The sequence below is a fragment of the Gopherus evgoodei genome, chromosome 1 (assembly GCF_007399415.2).
Source record: "Gopherus evgoodei ecotype Sinaloan lineage chromosome 1, rGopEvg1_v1.p, whole genome shotgun sequence".
Lineage (NCBI taxonomy): Eukaryota > Metazoa > Chordata > Testudines > Testudinidae > Gopherus > Gopherus evgoodei.
Window position 1 is genome coordinate 224092781 of NC_044322.1, and position 20044 is coordinate 224112824.

General features: G+C 45.6%; 1 protein-coding gene across 1 annotated transcript in view; it reads left to right on the forward strand.

Moving 5' to 3' along the window:
- LOC115636989 (scavenger receptor cysteine-rich type 1 protein M130-like) overlaps window positions 1-11803 on the forward strand; it is a 73388-nt gene extending 61585 nt beyond the window's left edge. The window contains exons 7-14 of the mRNA XM_030537780.1: window positions 1175-1489; window positions 2354-2389; window positions 2758-2895; window positions 4792-4887; window positions 6228-6311; window positions 7759-7848; window positions 9924-10061; window positions 11298-11803. Of these exons, the coding sequence (XP_030393640.1) occupies window positions 1175-1489; window positions 2354-2389; window positions 2758-2895; window positions 4792-4887; window positions 6228-6311; window positions 7759-7848; window positions 9924-10061; window positions 11298-11425 (1025 nt within the window). The 3' untranslated portion in view covers window positions 11426-11803. The remainder of the gene's footprint in view (window positions 1-1174; window positions 1490-2353; window positions 2390-2757; window positions 2896-4791; window positions 4888-6227; window positions 6312-7758; window positions 7849-9923; window positions 10062-11297) is intronic.
- The last annotated feature ends 8241 nt before the right edge of the window (window positions 11804-20044 follow it).

Here is a 20044-nt window from a genome sequence, read left to right on the forward strand (position 1 = left end):
TGTGCGGAATGAATTTTGTTATGTGCATCAGTATAGAGGTGATGTGTGGTAGGTTGGGGCTGAGAGATTCGGAGTCTGGGAGGCGGCTCAGGTCTGGGGCAGAGAGTGGCAGTGCACGGGTGAGGGCTCTGGCTGGGGATGAGGGCTCTGGGGGTGGGGCCAGAGATGAGGGGCTCAGGGTATAGGAGGGGGCTCAGAGCTAGGGCACGGATTTGGAGTAAACTATACATGGGTTTATTAACTAGGAAAAAGAAATAAAAGGGTTATTTACGTGGTTAAAGCAAGCAAACATCTACACACAAATCAGTTACCATTTAAATCCTAGGAGTAAGAGAGCCATAATGATCTGTCAATTCCAAATGTCCTTCAGCACTGACCCAGGGGTAACCCCTTGGGGTCTCTGGCTTCAGTTTGGTGTCTCTAACTCTGTCACAGTTCAAACAGCCAAAAAGATGAAAAATCTTCATATCTATTATTTTGATTTCCCTCTTCCAGCCTTCAAAGTGAGGGGACGAGGCCTTCTGCATGTGCTGCTCTATTGGTGTGATAAGGCCATTAACTAATCCTGTATATTGTGATGATCTTTGATAGCCCATCTGATTTTGATAGTTCTTGGGGATGGAGATGAGGGATGATTCCTGTGCCTGAGTTCAGAAGTTCAGAGCCAACATTTTCAGTTATAAAGCAAAACTTACATATTTTCTTGTAGCATGAACCACAGACATTACAGGTGAGGTTAATTCCTGCACCAACTAACCATCATTTCATAGAGTCTAAACATTAAATACATTTTTACAAGACTAATACCTGTTTTGAGCAAAACTAACACACAGGTGACCTGGCCTGGTCTTCAGCTACGAGATTGTCAGTTCTCAGCTAATGCCTGCAGCTGGGTAAGAGCTGGCATCTGGCCTGCCAATGTCACAGTCCTTCCTGGCCTTTATCTGTTACAATCTGTATGTAGCTGCTGGTAAATGGTGGCCTTCCAGAGATGCCCACTGTATTTCTAAGGGGCCTGTGGTGTCTAAAAGAGTCCCTTGGAGTGGTTCTCTAGCAGTTGCTGCTGCAGAAGGATACACAGGATCATTAGCGATTGCTGGGATTTCACTCTTCACACCTCAGTTCATTTCAGAATCAGATTATTTAAATTCCTTTTTTGTGCATTTCCTTCTAGAATTCACAGATCTGAGGCTGGTGAGCAACAGTGACTGTGCTGGGCGGTTGGAGGTTTTCTACAATGGGACGTGGGGCAGTGTTTGCTCCAATCAGATGTCTGGAGTCACCCCAGCAATTGTCTGCAAACAGCTGAACTGTGGGGATGGAGGGCAGATTGCAAGAGACTTTGAATATGGAGCGGGTTCTGGTCCCATGTGGCTGGACCACGTTGCATGCAGTGAGCAGCACAGCTCCCTCTGGCAGTGCCCGTCAGAGCCCTGGGATCCAACGTCATGTGATAATCGAGCAGAAGAGACCCATATTTCTTGCACTGGTAATTCTGAAACTACCTGCATGTGTGCGTGCAAACACTCATATACATGATGTGTTCAATTAATTGAAGGGTTAGGATAGAATTTGTTGTTGTTCACATCTCAGTATAGGCAGATTTAAATTCTCAACACAAGATACAAATGTATTTTCATGATGTTTCATAGGTATAAGCATTTGTCTGATTTACAACAAACATGGAAGTTAATCAATTAATTATAAAAAAGACCAGTGATACATAGTGCGTTAAGGTAGTGTGAGAGTAAAGAAAAGCCTCTCCCTAGAGACCGTCATTAGGCAGCTCTGTGGTTATTAATCCTTTTGGCATGAACTATCAGAGATGGGCCCAGGCTGTGCAGTTTGGGTCAAGCCTGGAATTCCCCACAAGTCTGGGTCAAGATACAGATAAATTCTACTCCCACATCGCACACACAACGCAGTGCATTCACCTCAACATTGTCTCTGTATAGGAAAAAAAGCAAAACCACCTCAGACCCTGTTTGCTGAATGCCCACACCACTTTGGTCACAGACCAGACCCTCCCATCTCCTGTGTGCAGGAGCATCATGGATGCTGTTGAGGGGACATTTGTGGGGACAGATTGGCTCAGGCATCAGTCCACCTAGCCCCTGCATCCGTCACAGGCCCCAGTGTGCTGGTTTGTTACTAAAGTCCTCATTGCTGCGCAGAGCAGACGGGACTTGGGCCCTAAATCACTAATAAATAGGCCCTGTGCTGCTGTGACGGAGTTTGTGGAGGTGACAGCTGGAGACAACTAAGGACTCTCAGTGGCGAGGTCCCCCCTGGGAACAAACATGTCACTTCTCCCTCACTTCAGGCTCCAACTCTCCTCTCTTTCCCTTTGCAGATCTGACAGAGAGGACAGATTCTCCAAATACTCCAGGTAAAGCATCCCCCTCCTCCCATCAGGGGTGAAATTTGCCAGGGGCTGGGTCACAGAGGAGGAGCTGAAAGCTGCAACCTGAGGGAAGGAGCTCCTTTCCATGGCCTGTGACATCTGGGGCGAATGACACCAGGGTGGGAGCTGCAGGCTGTACTGGGCAACACAATTCTTGTCGTCTGGCTCCAGCTGACAGGACAGGGCTGATGATTTAAACAGCCACCTGTGACTTGCCCCCATGGCCCACAGACTGTGTCCCAGCCTGTTATTCTGTTGTCCTGGGCTGTGCAATGAGTGACTGGGGAGTTCCCCAGGGCTTCCCCGACTCTCACAGGATAATCTATCCCTGTCACATGTTCATTTCCATCCAGCTCCCCCACGACGCCCTCCGACTGACAGTGGGAGAGTCACGGTGCCCGTGGTCATCTGCATAATCCTGGGGGCCCTGCTCTGCCTGGTCTTAATCATCCTGGGGGCTCAGGTACAAAGTGCCAAGGCACAGCACAGAGGTGAGTGCTGATTGGTGTCACTGTGTGAAATGCCTCTGCAATAGCGGGGGGCTGCAGGGTGTGAGGGTGAGTGGTGATACTGGGCTGGATGGGGTGGCCAAGGGTGCCTGGTAACTCCTCTATCGTTTAATATTTCATTAACTGTCTGGCAATGGAACAGCCCAGCCATGGAATCTGGAGATGATACTGGCTGGGGAACTTTACAGTTTCAGATAAGCTGCATTTGTATCTTCCCCCCTACTCTGGTGATCCACTACAGGAGTGCCTATGTAAGCCATACACATCCTGGGTGTGGTGTTCTGTCCCATCTAGTACAAGCGAGACCACTTAGAGAGAGAGAGTTAAATGAGTCTGCTCTACAGCCTTAGCTAGCAGCCAGTTGGCTTTTATCTCATGCCATAGAGGCTCATACACTAAGCTCCAGAGGTCCCAAGTTTGATCCTGTTACACTTATTCAGGCCTCTAGTCGTCACCTGTCTCTGGGTAGAGAACCCCTTGTTCCACCTCCTTGTGGCCAGGGATTTTTAATGCTGCACAGCCCACAGCCTTCCACTGTGATACCCCCAGCAAACCAGTCTGCCCACAGGCCAGCCTCAATGCTGCGAGTTCTCCCCAAGGGCTATGAGCAGTGTATTGCCAGCAGTCACTTGTCACCACCCAGCTCTCTCTCAGCAGACTGCACCTTGTTAGTAGGATAAAAGCATCAAAGAGAAAACATTAAAAACAATAAATTCCTCCACACTTGTTGAACATGTCAGAATTCACCAGTTTTCTTCATGAGCAGCCTGGTAGACCAACATCCCTACAACTGTTCAGTGTTGGGATCCACGTGGACAGAGGGTCCTGCCCATTTGCTGAATCAAAATGAAGGCCCTGATCCTGTTTAAACTCGGCCTTTCATACCAGAAGTCTTTCCTTGTCTATTGATCTCCGGTAACTCAGTTTGAAACAAGCCTTTGTAAACCACCCTGAAGGCTGTTACCTTTCTGGAGGTATTTACAATCTCAGTGTTTCAACTTAATCACCCCCCCACTCCCCACCCCCACACACTCACACTGTTTTTTCTTCCTGAAGGAGCTGTGGTAACCGCCCCACATGCGGTATAACATAAACCATTCACAGATTTAGTACAGTGATTCCCAATGATAATGCCTGTGTTTGCAGTATCTGTCACAAGGAGGGGTTCTGAATATCACGAGGAGAGACATTTGGGGTCAAGAAGGAATTTTCCCCCAGGGAAGGGACCCTGGAGGATTTTCCTCTTCCTCTGAACCATGGAGCATGAATCACCTGTCAGGATTATCTAGGCATCTCTGACCTAATCAGTTCCCTGCCATTGCAGGGGCCTGGGACATTGGTGGTACCTTCATCACTCCTTCTTTCCACCTGTGGTGCACAAGAGCTTATTCTGCTGAGGACTGAATTGCTTTAGTCTAAGTGCATCTTTGGACTCAAACCTACTGGTATCTGGATGAAATGCAGTGGCCTGTGTTATACAGGAGGTCAGACTAGATGTTCTAATGGTCTCTTCTGGCCTTAAACTGTATGGGGGAAAAAAAGGTGTTATCATTATTTTGCAGATAAACACCAGCGTGGGGGAAGAATTATTTAAGATGCTCCAAAGGGAAATAGCCAGGAATACTGGGATGAGATTAAAAAGGGAACATTTAAGATGAAAGTGAGGAAGCTTCCTGACAGTGAACTAGCCCTGGGAACCATCATCAAAGGGCTGTTGTGGAAAGACACCCTGTCCCCTGAATCATTTCAATTCCAGCACTGGGAATGGGCTGTAGGGTTCAGGCTCGCACTGGGCCCAGGGGGAGGGGCTGGATGATCCCATAGTGTTCCCATCTCTGGTTTCAATGACCCTGAAAAAACCCTGACCTTTGTTTTCAGGCTTCAGAAGACCCTTGGATCCCTTCTCTGAGGTCGTGTATGAGGAGATTGATTATAACATGATGAGAGAGAAGCAGGAGATGTTCAGTCGCTCAGGTCTGTGTGTCTCACTCTTAACAGGGAGCAGCTATCTAATGCCCTTTCCATCTGAGGTCATGACCCAGAGTTAAATCACTGCAGCTTCAGTTTAGGTGAAAAATTCAGATTCAGAGACACTGAAAAATTTCACAGATTCATCTCAATTTCATCCAATTGCTCCAAATACACACAGAACAATTCATTTCATTTCAACACTTCTAAAGAAAACATTTCGTTTTTTCAATTTGATATTACTTTTTCATTAGAAATTTCCTTTAATTTTATCCATAAAAACAAACAAACAAAAATTAACTAAGGTACAAAAGAACATCAAATGGTTTCATTCAATGTTAACCTTTTTTTTTACTTTTCCATTTGTCAGACATTGCCAAAAAAAGTCATTTTTGGCTCATCTCATTTTTTTTCTTTTTTTCCCCAATGGCCAGAGAACCAAACTATCTGTGCTTTTTTCCCAAGCCTTAGCTGTGGGAGCTGGATTTGTGGTGAGACCAGCAGTTACTCAGATAGACTGAGGGAGATGGACTTCCTTCCCACCATACACTGAGTGTCCCAATTCTAAGGTCAGTTAATGTCACTCTGCCCATCCTGTAGCCTTGGAGTGTAACCAGAGAGGGGTCAGGAAAGACTTTCTGGGGCCAGGCTAAACTATCATTTGAAAACTGCCCTGGAGCATTGGAGCAGTGGATGTTCTGTGCGCCCTCCCACCACAGCCACCGGTCTGCTGAGTCAGCTCCCTCCTGCTCCGGAGCAGAGAGATCAGCCCAGGAGAGTCTCATGACTTTGAATCCAGGCCCTGTTATCCTTTGTTTCAATGTCTGAAAGGAACATCCTGCCCAAGGGCTGTGCTGTGGTAGGGCCCTGGGAACATGCTCAGGGCATCTCCAAGCACCACTGCCAAGATGGTTACAGTGAATCACAGACTCTGTTCTGAGTCTTTCTTGGGCTAATCTGCAAACACCATTGAGAGTTGATCGACTGATTCATGGGGGAGGCGGGTATTTCTCTTAAGAAGGAGAAGTCCCCTCTGTGGCTGAGAAGGCCAGGACTATTGTGGAACTTCCCTGGACTAGCAGCCAGAGACGTGCCCTTCACTCACTCCAGTATATTTCAGGTCAGATTATATCATCCCCTCGGTCACATTTACCACAATAACATGGAGTTTTCTCATGGGGAGTTTGTGTCAGCCTCTCATCACTCAAGAGTCATTCTGATCCAGCATCTTCTCTGGAAGGAGGAATAGACTGAGACTGGAAATCCTGCCTCAGGCCGCAGAGGTGTTCCCAGTCCCACAGTTCAGCTGTTCTCCTGTGATAGGTTTCTTGTTCTTGTCTCTCTAGTCTCCTATTCAGATGACTCAGTGACGAAGCTGCAGTATTACACTGGGGACAGTGAGGAGGAAAACAATCCTGGATCAGAAGAAGGTAAGGGGGGAGGGGCAGACTCAGGCCATGAGAGACCCAAATCTGGGTAGAGAACAGAATTTCTATGACACTTTCTGCAATCACAGCCATTTCCCCTCACATGGTTCCCATTTTACCCAGTCAGGTCTAATCCCATTGAACAGGATTTCTGTCAGAATCTCAGGATAGAAACATGTGACCATTTGCTGAGCACAGATCCCTGTGAGTGGCTCCCAGTGACCTCCCCAGATGAGGAGCTGGAGGAGACAGATCAGTCTCTTTGAGTGGAAGGCATCAGTGCCCAGCAGGACTCATCTGTCACCCCTGAGAGAGAGAGAAAGATTGTCCTGTGTTATAATTACAGGTGGGCTCAGCCCAACTCATTGATCCAAACCCACTAGAACTTTGTGGGAGGGGAGATTTTCATATTGTGATCCCAGCTCTGGATCTCGGTTTCAGGGCTGGCACCCGTCACTATAACAGGCTGATGCAAAATCCTGGATCTGAACTTCCTGGCCTAACCCCATCTCTAATTATAAATGTGGGGGCATTTCTACCCCAGCTGCTCTCAAGGAAGTCCATGAATGTGGGCTCTTTGTGAGTTTAGCCTGTGGCTGAGGGAGGAGACACTGAGCAGATGAGTCAGTTCTGCTGAGAAGCTGGAGCGCTGCCAAGCTGAGCCCTGGTCTGTCTGAGAGGCTAGTGGATATCAGGAGCTCACAAAGGACCAGAGCAGTGATCTCCCAGCAGGAGCTTTAATTCCTGCAAAGGGGAGGTTGCTTCCTACCCAGGGTAACAGGAAAATTCAAACCTATCTGCAGAGATCAGCTGGATTCACACATGTAGAGCCTGTTTTCCAACCTGTTATCTCAGCACAAGCTCAGATCCTGCTCCCACCGAAACACATACAAGGGCAGCTCCAGGCCCCAGCACGCCAAGCGCGTGCTTGGGGTGGCATGCCTTGGGGAGCGCTCTGCAGTTCGCCGGGAAGGTGGCAGGCAGGGTGCCTTTGGCGGCATGCCTGCAGAGGGTCCGCTGGTCCCAGGGCTCTGGTGGACTTCCTGAAGGCGTGTCTGCGGAAGGTCTGCTGGTCGCGCGGCTTCAGTGGAGCCGCAGGACCAGCAGACCCTCCGCAGGCAAGCCTGCGGGAGGTCCACCGGAGCTGCAGGACCGGCAACTGAAAGAGCGCCCCTCACGGCATGCCGCCGTGCTTGGTGCAGCAAAATGTCTAGAGCCGCCCCTGGACACATAAAAGAGCTGCTGTTGGATTCTGCAGGGACAGGACTGGCCCCTAGTTATTTCTGGGACTCCTGTTACACTGTAGTTCTCTGACTTGTGCCCTTCTCACTATGGGCCCCCTTTGATTTCCCCCTCGCATGCCAAGATAAACAGCTCTATTTGTAAGAGCCACTGGGGTTGAAGAGACACTGCTGGTGCCAGGGGCTGAGTGTGGTGTTTGCTGTTTCAGAGGGAGCTTCCCCAGGAGTGTCTCAGCTAGATTACGATAATGTGGAGGAACCTGCCTTGAATGACGTCCCCCAGACTCCAGATGGCCGAGGTGACCAGTGAATCTGCCTCCTGGAAGCAACATCATCCTGATGAAAAACTAACTGTATTTCCCAGTAGGGACAATAGTGGTTTGTTAAGAAATCCAAGAAGTTCACCCACCAGTATTGTCTATTGTCATAACACTGGGGGCACTGATCAGGTGTATTACAAGAGCTGTGTGGAGGTTCAGGGGTAGAGAAGCGTGTGATATTCTAGGTGATGACAGAGGCCCATTGCAGGGACTGAATGAACAGTTAGCTCAGGAGTTGCCCACATGGTACTTGGCTTAGTTCACTGACCTTTGACCCACACTGCCATGAGCACTAGAGTTAATCACTATTTGTAAAAACAACGCACTGAAGCAGAGATCTTTACATAGCAGCAATGTTCCCTGCCAGCCTTTCCTGGCATGCGGCTATTGCAGCTTATATACAACTGTGTGTGATGGGACATGGCCAGATGGCTACAGTAAAGTACTGAGAAACAGGCATGTTAGCCCCAGGATAAACAAATCCCTAGTACCCTAGTAACCATCCGTGGCCCCACGAAGTCGCGGGATCTCCTTCTCAACCTCCTCTTGGCCCTGGCCAAACTAGCCATTTACAATACCAGGGAGAGGAGGTTGGCCGACGGGATTTCCTGCGACTGTAGGGCCTATTTCCGTTCCTCCGTCTGCTCACGCATCCAGGCAGAGTTCCTCTGAGCAGCGTCCACTGGCTCCCTTGACGCCTTCGAGGAGCAGTGGGCGTTGTCCGGGGTTCTCTGCTCGGTGTCCCCATCAGGTTCCCTTCGTTTAGCCCTATGACCTCACTCCCGATCCTGTTTTTTCATTAGTTGTCCCCCGTAATTACTTGGTATCCCAGACCTGTGGGTCCTCCCCTTAGGCTGCGGGGAGGCCCTTTAGAAGTGGGCGGGCTTCACCCGCCCACCCCCGCTGGATGCCAATAGGACCCTAGTAACCAAATGGCAGTTGCTCCAGGTTAATCAAGGCACCTGGGGCCAATTAAGATCTTTCTAGAAGGAAGTAGAGATAGCTACTTTGATTAGAACACCTGCAGCCAATCAAGGCAGGCTAATCAGGGCACTTGGGTTTAAAAAGGAGCTCACTCCAGTCAGGCAGGGAGGAGCCAGAGGAGAAGGAGTGTGTGTGAGGAGCTGGGAGCAAGAAGCTGAGAGTGAGAGAGTGTACTGCTGGAGGATTGAGGAGGACAAGCGTTATCAGACCCAGGAGGAAGGTCCTGTGGTGAGGATAAAGAAGGTGTTTGGAGGAGGCCATGGGGAAGTAGCCCAGGGAGTTGTAGCTGTCATGCAGCTGTTACAGGAGGCACTATAGACAGCTGCGATCCACAGGGCCCTGGGCTGGAACCCAGAGTAGAGAGCGGGCCCCGGGTTCCCCCCAAACCTCCCAACTCCTAATCAGACCCAGGAGGAGCTGATCCAGACTGTGGGTTCCACAAGAGGGGAAGATCACTGAGGTGAACAAATCTGCCAATAAGTGCAGGACCTAGCAAGGTAGAGGAGGAACTTTGTCACATGTGTCAGACACTCTGTGACGGGGGGTGGGCAAGACATAGAGATTTTACACCTGAGGGCCCATATCCCACCCTTATTAGCTGACTCAGCTCCCAGTGGCATCAGTACATCAGAGACTGATGGCTTTTTATGGGGTAAACTTTATGAGGAGAAAGCATTGAAAAGACATTTTAAAAATAATGTCAAGTTTAGGAAGCTGGAGACAAAGTCTGGAGAATTCCAAGTCATTTACATTTGTAATTATTGTAACCAAATGCCTTGTGGAGCAATCCATCTGGACTAGACCCCAGTCACCTCTTTCTAGAACTCCCCCTTCCCCTTGTCATCTGGGAGCTCTAGGATCCACTCAACCAGCTACTGAAATGTATCAGATCAATGTGATCTGTAAAACCCCTCAATCTGAGGGTTCCGTGGGGGTCTCCTCTTACCACTCTGAGGGTGGAAGTGCTGAGAGATCCCCAGGGACCAGTGAGGCTAGTGCATCTGCAGCTTGTAATTTATTTCTATCTTCACTGTGGATATTCTCTTTATTACTTCACATCTTCATATCAGATGCCCCTGCCCTGCCTGGAGATGTCACAGGAGATGGTTATGATGATGCCAGAGAAGTGTCTGACTCTGAAAGTGACCCTGGTTTGGGGCAGAATAATGAGAAAGGCACTGGGGCGAATGACAAGGATTCACAGACAGGTGAGTGGAGATCTGTTTGCGCTTCACAGTGTCTCTGCAGAGTGGGGTAGCTAGAAATGTGAGGTATGCAGCAAGGGAACAGCCCTGGCTAATCCAGAACCTGTGAGACAAACTCTCCTTCTCTCATCTCTCCATTCCCTCAAAGCAGAGGCTTCAGTACCTGCCATGGGAAGAGGAACAGCAGGGTCCCTGCTGGATGGTACTTTGTGGTCAAACCAGCAAGATACCTGGGATCCTTCTGCCTCTAGACTCCAATCCTTGTGTGGCTGCCATGCCCTGATGCTCAATTCCACCAGTTCACTGTGCGTGTATCTTTTGGGCAGAATCCTATACACCAAAGTCCTGTTACTGCTGCACTAGTGTTAAGCCCATCACATGTCCTGTAAAATCTGGGATGGGCTTTGCCCATTGTCCTTGGCCAATATCTCCCTCTCTTCCCCTTGTGTCATGAGCAGAGAGTTCATCAGCCGCCCCAGAGTAGGTACAGTGGCGATGAAATGTGCATTGATTAGTACTTGATAAGAATCACGTGCTAATGTTCATTGCTGGGCAGACTGAAAGTTATAATGTTCTGAACTAAGTGCTCCTTGCTGGAGTGATAGGTACATGGAGTGATAGGTAGCTACAGCTGGCACTTGGCAACTTTACCTGGCCTGGAAAGCAAAGGTTTTAATTTCCAGACTATGTATAAAGATGATGGATTAAAACTTGTCATAAACCCAAGACTGAAGGGGGAATGATTCCCAATCCGTACTATGGAGTGGAGGTTCTCAAACTGGGCAGCACAGAATCTAGTCTGGGGCAGCATGAGAAGCCAGAGCAGAGAGTGGTGACTCTGTCTGGGTGCCCAGTTTTGAAGGCAACACTGCCACTGGCAGCAGCACAGAAGTAAGGGTGTCATTGTCTGGTGTTGCCACACTCACTTCTCTGCTGCTGCTGGTGGCAGTGCTGCTTTCGAAGTGGCTGGAGAGCTTTGTACTTAAATGGCTCTTTTTGATTCAATGTCCTACTGCTTTTCCTATTTAGTGAGAGTTGGATGTTGATTTTTTTTTAATCGGTACATGTACTTGTGTGGCAGGGAGGGGAGGTATCAATTACTATGGATACAAAGAAAGGGGCCACAATCAAGTAAGTTTGAGAACCACTGCTGTAAAGTGCACTCCACCTTGCTCTGCGGCCGCACATAAACACAGAATAGATCCACTGACTGTATGTCTCCCCCTTGGTGTTTTTCAGGTTGGAGTCAGCACCAGCTAAGGAGTGAAGTTGTCTCTGGGATGGAGAAGGAAACCCAGTCCCTGCCTCCTGGAGACACAGGTTATGATGATGTGGGACATGGTGACTCTGGGACATCAATATCATAACAATTTGATTGGACAAAATAACCCCGTGATGATGTAAACACTTTGCCTCTTTCTCTCAGAAATGATGCCCAGAGAAAGTCCCTTCCTGGCTGACAGAGAACGCAGGTGTTTTTTATAGGATTTGTGTGAAGTTTCAGGAAATACAGGAGTGAATAGGGAAAAAACTTTCTTTGTATAAGTTTCCATTGTTTGGAGGGGATGGAAGTGTCCTGCTTGTTTATGCCTATAATTTCTTCAGCTTGACTGTGTGCCTTTTTCATATTAAATCCTTCCTGAAAGTCTTAACCTTAGTGAAAGTTTTTCTTTCCAGATTAATTGTGCAGTTTCCAGGGCTCACCACAGGGAGAGGCTGAGATTAAACAAACCAAGAGACAAGGGAAGGCCACTTCTGGGTAACTTCCCTTTTGACAAACCCCACGCCCCTTGAATTTCATAAAAACCCGGTTCACACAGTTATTTTCAACTGACATCTTATTTTACAACAAGCCCTGTTTTGTTCCCAAAACACGCTCTAACTTTTAATGTTTTTTCTTAGCAAGATTTTGTAATTTGCTGAATGAAGAAGAAGTTCATCATTTCTCATTAAACATTTATCTGTTGGTTTGATGACTTCATCTAAAATGCTAATTGGGTCTTTGACCTCTGTCACTGTGTCCACCAATTCTGTCCCTAGAGCTAAATGTTCCTGGGTAAAACAGAAGAACTGCAGCACGTATCCCAACATGATGATGATATTTAACACACACTCCATATACAAACTACCTCTAATTTCTTTAATTTTACAGTTCACATCATCTAAAGACCAGTCGTGATGCCTCTGGCCGTGGACATCTATAATACATCCAGTTCAATCTTCATTTTGTTTCCCTCTCAGGCAGTGCTTGATGATTTTGTGCACAGCCGCTCGCACAATTGCATGCATCGTGATTTTACGGTTAAAACTCACACAGACTTAATACTGAATTTCTCCCTCAACTTTAGATAGTACAGGCCTATAGAATAAGCATGCCCCTCTGTTTCGACATTCTATTGAGCATCTTGTTTTGGGACTGGGCAAAAACAGATTGGGCCCAATCCATTTGGCCCTTTGGAGCTCTCAGTGTCCAGAACCTCTGTCATAAACATACAGCTAATGGTAGCATAAAATCCCTCTTTACCCTATAAAGGATTTTTTCCTTTTTACTTGTAAAGGATTAATAATATCAGATAACCTGAGTGGCACCTGATCAAAAGAACCAATAAGAGGAGAAGATACTTTCAGATCTGTGGGGGGAATGTGTTTTGTCTGGGTCTATCAGAGCCAGCCTGGAAACAGGGCAGGGGAAAATACATCTCCGCAGGGGTCTGTTTTGGGACCGGTTCTGTTCAATATCTTCATCAACGATTTAGATGTTGGCATAGAAAGTACGCTTATTAAGTTTGCGGACGATACCAAACTGGGAGGGATTGCAACTGCTCTGGAGGACAGGGTCAAAATTCAAAATGATCTGGACAAATTGGAGAAATGGTCTGAGGTAAACAGGATGAAGTTCAATAAAGATAAATGCAAAGTGCTCCACTTAGGAAGGAACAATCAGTTTCACACATACAGAATGGGAGGAGACTGTCTAGGAAGGAGTATGGCAGAAAGAGATCTAGGGGTCATAGTGGACCACAAGCTTAATATGAGTCAACAGTGTGATACTGTTGCAAAAAAAGCAAACATGATTCTGGGATGCATTAACAGGTGTGTTGTAAACAAGACACGAGAAGTCATTCTTCCGCTTTACTCTGCGCTGGTTAGGCCTCAACTGGAGTATTGTGTCCAGTTCTGGGCACCGCATTTCAAGAAAGATGTGGAGAAATTGGAGAGGGTCCAGAGAAGAGCAACAAGAATGATTAAAGGTCTTGAGAACATGACCTATGAAGGAAGGCTGAAGGAATTGGGTTTGTTTAGTTTGGAAAAGAGAAGACTGAGAGGGGACCTGATAGCAGTTTTCAGGTATCTAAAAGGGTGTCATCAGGAGGAGGGAGAAAACTTGTTCACCTTGGCCTCCAATGGTAGAACAAGAAGCAATAGACTTAAACTGCAAGGGAGATTTAGGTTGGACATTAGGAAAAAGTTCCTAACTGTCAGGGTAGTTAAACACTGGAATAGATTGCCTAGGGAAGTTGTGGAATCTCCATCGCTGGAGATATTTAAGAGTAGGTTAGATAAATGTCTATCAGGGATGGTCTAGACAGTATTTGGTCCTGCCATGAGGGCAGGGGACTGGACTCGATGACCTCTCGAGGTCCCTTCCAGTCCTAGAGTCTATGAGTCTATGAGTCTAAGCTATAGCTGAACTAAGCATCTAGTCTTGCAGAAATAGTAAATCATAGCAGAAAAGAAATGTGTTAGATAATCTTTTGTTTTAGCTTGTGAATTTTCCCTGTGCTAAGAGGGAGGTTTATCCCTGTTTTTGTAACTTTAAAGTTTTGCCTACAGGTGAAATCCTCTGTGTTTTTTGAGTCTTCTGTTATTCTGTAAAGTACATGCCATCCTGTTTTTACAGAGGTGATTCTTTTACCTTTTCTTTAATTAAAATTCTTCTTTTGGTTTTTCAAAAGATTTCTTTGATTTTTCATTGTTCTTAAGATCCAAGGGTTTGGGTCTGTGTTCACCTGTACCATTTGATGAGGATATTATTCTCAATCCTCCCCAGGAAAGAGGGTGTACGGGCTTGGGGGGATATGTGGGGAAGGTAGGGCTCCAAGGGTAAAATCTCTCTAACTCAACCATATATTGTCTATCTTTGCCCTTTGCAAAGGGGTTTTCTTTTCTCTTTTTTTGCCCTGTTCTTTCTTTTAATCTATCTTTGTTTATCTCTTATTTAACTCTTTTTAAATGCTCTTTTCTTAAACTACTATTATATTTAATATTTTAAAGGTTTTTTTTATGAACTAACCTTATATTTTTACCATGTGCTTACTAAACAGGCTCTGCTTTTGTAAATTCCCTTTTTTGCCATGTGTGTTCTTTTAAAACTATTTTTCAATATTATTTAATGTTTTTAAATGCTCTCTTCTTAACCTACCCTTATATTTAATATGCCTTTTACATGTATCTAACAAATTTTATTCTTTAATAACATGCCAGATTAGGCCTTTAAAATCATCTCTCCTTACTAAACCTAACCAAAGAATTTTTCTTCTCTTTAATAACCTTTCTTTCCTCTTTATTCCCTCTAAACCTTACCAAAGCTTTCTTTTTTAATCTTTAAGCTCTCTCACTCTATTCTTTCAACATTTTTCTCTAAACAAGAATCCAAACATATCAAAGCACAAGCGTGCAACATTTCCCACATTCAAACATAAAAAAATAATAATAAAAAATGGACACACAAGGCACCCTTTCTTTCTTTTGCTTTCCTGGATTAAGCCCCAGTGATGATAAGGGCGCAGATTGATTGCTAGTAGACTGGGCAGGTGAATCAACTGGAAGCTCCAAGCTCAGACAAGGAAGAGCTTTTGGGAGTCGAAAGCAAAAGAACTCAGCTAGCTCACAGCCCCTAGAAGGAGGGCCATGAAACTTTGATCTAAAGGGGATAAAATTACAGGCCGGAGAGGATATAAACCCCACAGCCCCAGAAAGCAGACTGTGGAAACCCTGACATGAGGGCCTCACTTTGGGGAGCTGAATTAGGTTGAATATATGAGACCCCAAGAGAGAAGGAATATTGCTTTGAAGACCTCTTGCTGTGAGTGGATTATTTTTGGGAACCTAATAGGAAACTGAAGGGCCACCCCAGACCATGAAGGGTTGCCCTGGGACAGCGCCTGTCTACAGTCCCAAATTTGGATAAGATCTACATTTGATATTTTGAAAATTTGCAGGATAGGAAAACCACTTGTCCCCCAGTACTACTATTTAGATTTGCTTGTTTCCTGTGTCCCTGTAACAGGGTCACTGCTTCTGGTCACACTTTCATGGCTCGGGATCGCTCTGTGTGAGACTCTGCCTCAGATTCTCCTCACTTGGGTTTTGTGTCTCTCCCAAGAATTCATGTTGCTCAGACCTCTGGCCAGGTCACTCTCAGATTTCAGCCCCATTTGGGGTACTCAAAGTTCAAAATAAACACCACCTTTGACAATAGTCTCAAGTTAACATGAATTAAAGCCTTTCCGTCTCTCCTGAGCTCAGCTTGCAGTTCTTCTCATTCTCATGGGAACACAGACTCTCTGGGTTTTACCCACTGGGAGTCCAAGTACAACACAAACAGAAAAAGTCTCATGCATCCTCCTCAGCTTCACACTATACTTAAACAAAGTTTATTTTAATCCTTACCAGAGCCCTGACTCCCAGAGCTTCTCCTGGAGCCTGGCCTCCCATCCCTACCTACCTGGAGACCTTTTCTCCCCTGCAGCCTCAGGGTCTCCTACAGGAGCCTTCTTACTTTCTGCAGTTTTCGTAGCCATCTACTACAGCCACGGGCACCTTTTTGCCCATGCAGCTGAGCTAAATAAGGGCAGATTGTATCATGTGACCCACTGTCATTCTCCCAACATGGAGAATGTCTCATGTGGGACTGGGCCCATTCCCCTTAAAGGGGCCAGTCACTCTGTGATATATCCCTTTTCCTTGCCACCTGTTGGTTTCAGGGAGAGGAGGTAGGAAATATGACATGCAGCTTCATCCCTGGAACTTTGCTGATTATAGACATTGGTCTCCTGGGAGGCAAAAGTGGAGCAAAATTCCATTAATAATGTGGGATAATGGCTGACCCACAGCACATAGACTCATGGATTGTATGGTCAGAAAAGACCATTGTGATCATCTATCCTCACTAATCTAACACAGGCCGCAGTTCTCTCCTGAAGTAATTCCTGTTTGAATAGAGCATAACATTTAGAAAAACATCCAATCTTGATTTTAAAATGGCTTATGATGGAGAATTCATCACAGACCTTTGAAGGTTGTTCCAATGGTTAATTATCCTCACTATTAAAAAATAGTGCCTTATTTCTAGACTGAATTTACCTACCTTCAATTTCCAGCCATTGGATCCTTTTTTACCTTTGTCTGTAAGATTTAAGAACCCCTTATCAAAGTTTTATTCTTCATGTAAGGTCTCATAGATTGTGATCAAGTCATCCCCCAACCTTCACTTTGATAATCCTTTTTAAAAATTGGGCACCAGAATTAGATGCAGTTTCTTCAGTCCTAGTAGAACCAGTGCCAACTACCGAAGTAATATTACCACTCTGCTCCTACTAAATACTCCCCTCTTTATACTTCCAAGGATTGCATTAATTCTTTTGGCCACCGCATCACACTGGGTGATCATATTCAGCTGATTATTCACCATGAGCCCCAAATCTTTCTCAGAGTCACTGCTGGCCAGGATAAGCTCCCCCTTCCTATAAACATGATTTACATTCTTTGTTCCTAGATTTGGCAGTATTAAAACACACATTCTTTTCTTGTGTACAGCTTACCAAGTGATCCAGTTCATTCTGTATCAATTACTCCTCCTTTTCATTGTTTACTACTCCCCCAGTCTTCTGTCATCCTCAAACTTTATCAGTGATGACTTTGTATTTTCCCAGGTGGCTGATAAAAAAAGTTAAATAACATAAGCCAAGAACTGATCCCTGAGGGACCCCACTGGAAACACACCCACTTGATGATAAATCCCTATTTTCAGTTAAATTTTGAAACATCTATTGACCTGTTATCCCAACCTAATCTGAATGTGCAAGATTAGATTATATATCACATATTAAGGCATATTAAAATGCTTGAATATAGTAAAAAAAAAAGTTGTTAGAGCTGTAATGCAAGACATGCCAGTAGGTTTACATAAGAATCTGTGTAACGACTAATGAAGGCTTGACAATAAACTGAGGCCTAGTGGGTGTGTTAGTAGTTATGATAGCCTATGTACAAAAGAAGTTAGCATGACAGCTTAACGAAAGGTTAAAGGATTTAACAGTAGTTTGTAATATGTAGTTTGGACTATACGAGAACACCACAAAAGCTGGAAACAATGGATTTCTAGAGGATTTGTAACATGGAGAAACCACATTTATGTATTGAAACCATTGGAAAAGAATAACACAAAAAGAGCTAATGCTAGCAACCAGAACCTAAATTATGGGCCCCGGAATGACAAATATGGGCAGGGGGCCGAGACCTAAATCAAAAATGGTCTCAGATGTGTGGGGGATGTAAGGAAAAAGGGTAGAAAAAGATGCTTACACTGAAACTTATTACCTCACCTAACTCGTCCAAGAAAAATGGGCACCCTCATGCTGTAGCAGGAGTGCTAGGTGGGTGGAGCAGGGTGGGGCAAGCTCCCATGCCCTGACCTCGCTTCCCAGAAGAAGTGCCAGCAGGGGAAGCCCCAGCACCCAGACTCCAGCTGCACATCTTGGAACTGGAAGAGGTCTAGCTTCCTGCCACGGCCTCAGGGCTGGGGAGGTCTCAGTCTGTGCTGTGTCTTCAAGGCAGAGCTTCTCCGGTCTTGGAACCGCAGGGGGTGGAGGGGAGAGAAAGGAGCAAATGTCTTATGGGGCTGCTGGAGCGGGGAGGTGGAATAGGCGGAATGGGGGTGGAATGGGCATTTTCCATAAATCCACATTGATTGGAATTAATTATATTACACTCATTTAATTCTATATTAAATGAGTCCCATATCAGAAGTTATATTATTTTGACTGGAATCAATGTCAGTCTCACAGGCCTATAATTACCTAGGTCATGCTGTTTAACCCTTTTTATATATTGACAGCACATTAGCTTTCTTCTAGTCTTTTGGGTTTTCCCAGTATTCCCATAGTTACTGAAAACTAATATCCAGACCTGCTGATTTTAAAATGTCTAACAGTAGCTGCTGTTTAACATTCTCTTGAGTTTCTTTATCATCCTTATCCTCATGTGATATGACTACATCATCTGACTTTGTCCCAAAAATAAAATAAAAATATATCACGAATACTTCTGTTTTCTCTGCATTGCTAATGATAAGTATAGCATTTCCATCTAGTAATGGACTGATACCATTTTTAAGATTATTTTTGTTAGTAGTATACTTCACATATTCCATCTAATTGTCCTTAATTATGCTGGTTATGGAGTTCTCTTTGAAAGCCTTTGCTTCCCTTATCAATTTTCTACAATTCTTGGCTGCTCATGCTCCTTACATAACCTGTTTTCCTCTCTCTCTCTCTCTCTCTCTCTCTCTCTCTCTCTCTCTCTCTCTCTCTCTCTCTCTCTCTCTCTCTCTGTTTATAGCAGCCTTCACTTCCCCTCCAAGCCAGGATGGTTTATTTTTAACTAGTGCAGCCTGCTTCTTTCTTCTTTAACCACCCTGCTAAAAAAACAGGATATGGATTAATTTTTGTTATTAAAAATCAAATTGTTATTGTTGTCAGAGGTGTTGTTGTCAGAGGTTACCGATGTGGTGCTCTGCTCTCTCTCTGTTGGTATCACTCGGCTGCGTGCGTGTGTTCCCTCTGTGTGCTGCCCCAGCTCTGCGCAGATAGCTGACACAGCAGACCCGAAGAGAACCCTCAATGACCACAGAGTCTAGTAAGGTACGAAGGCACGTCGGCCAGGTTTATTGCGCTCGGACACAATTGCAGTTCCCTCTAGATTATTACTCTACAGGGCATACTACGAGAAAGTGCCTCTTGGCAATGGACTCGGCTCAGTAAGTGGCGGGACTTTCCACTGCCCCCTAGGCCGGACAAAGACATCGCCCCAGGGATACATTTTTATACACAGGTACAAACAAGTTACACATCACTCCTGACGTATTGAGGTGCAACCCCTCTACGCAGTAAGGTACAACCCCTCTACGTAGTAAAGTGCCACCTCTCACCTTGTACATGTTGGTTTGATCATCCATCATATTACCCTTTTGCCCCTGTCATTGGGATGGGTCGGCCTGTTCCTTGTTATCTGTCAAATGTTCCAGTATAAGGTGTTCTGGTACCATGTTTATACTTTGGTATGCTAGGTGAATATATGTTTATGCAATATCAGCCCTTTCCTTGCCAGCATCTGTGAACTGAGCCGGCCTTCAGCTCACAGCTTGACTTTGCTTTCTAGCTAAGTCTTGACATTACTTTAATTCAGGCCTCAGGCCTCATACTGGGCCTTCATCAGGGCCTTTACTTACTACAGTTATTACATTTATATTAGTGTAGCATACAAAGGCCTATTCAGGTCACAGATACAGACTCACTCCCAGCTCCATAAAGCTGACAATCTAAAAGGCTCAAGAACAGATGCAGGATTGAATACGGGAGAAATAACATAGAAACAAATTCACATGGTGATGACTGGTGCAATTTCCTGTTTTGTCATTAATGTTTGTTTAGGTAGGGGGATGGCCGAGTGAGGGGAAATAGCAGGATTGGGGTGTGGAGGTTGGTAAAAATAAGGAGAGGGAAGGAAGGGGAAGAGGCACAGCTACGCCTCCTCACCTGCCAAGCTAGTCACTGTCAAGTGTTTTTCTGGAATCACTACAGAGCGGAGTCTCAAGGAGGGATTTGGAGGAGGATCAGGTGTTGGCTGCACAGATTTTTGGGGGGAGTTTTCCCTATGCAGAAAAGGTAGCATGAGAGAAAATGCAAAGGTAAAGAGTTAAAGAC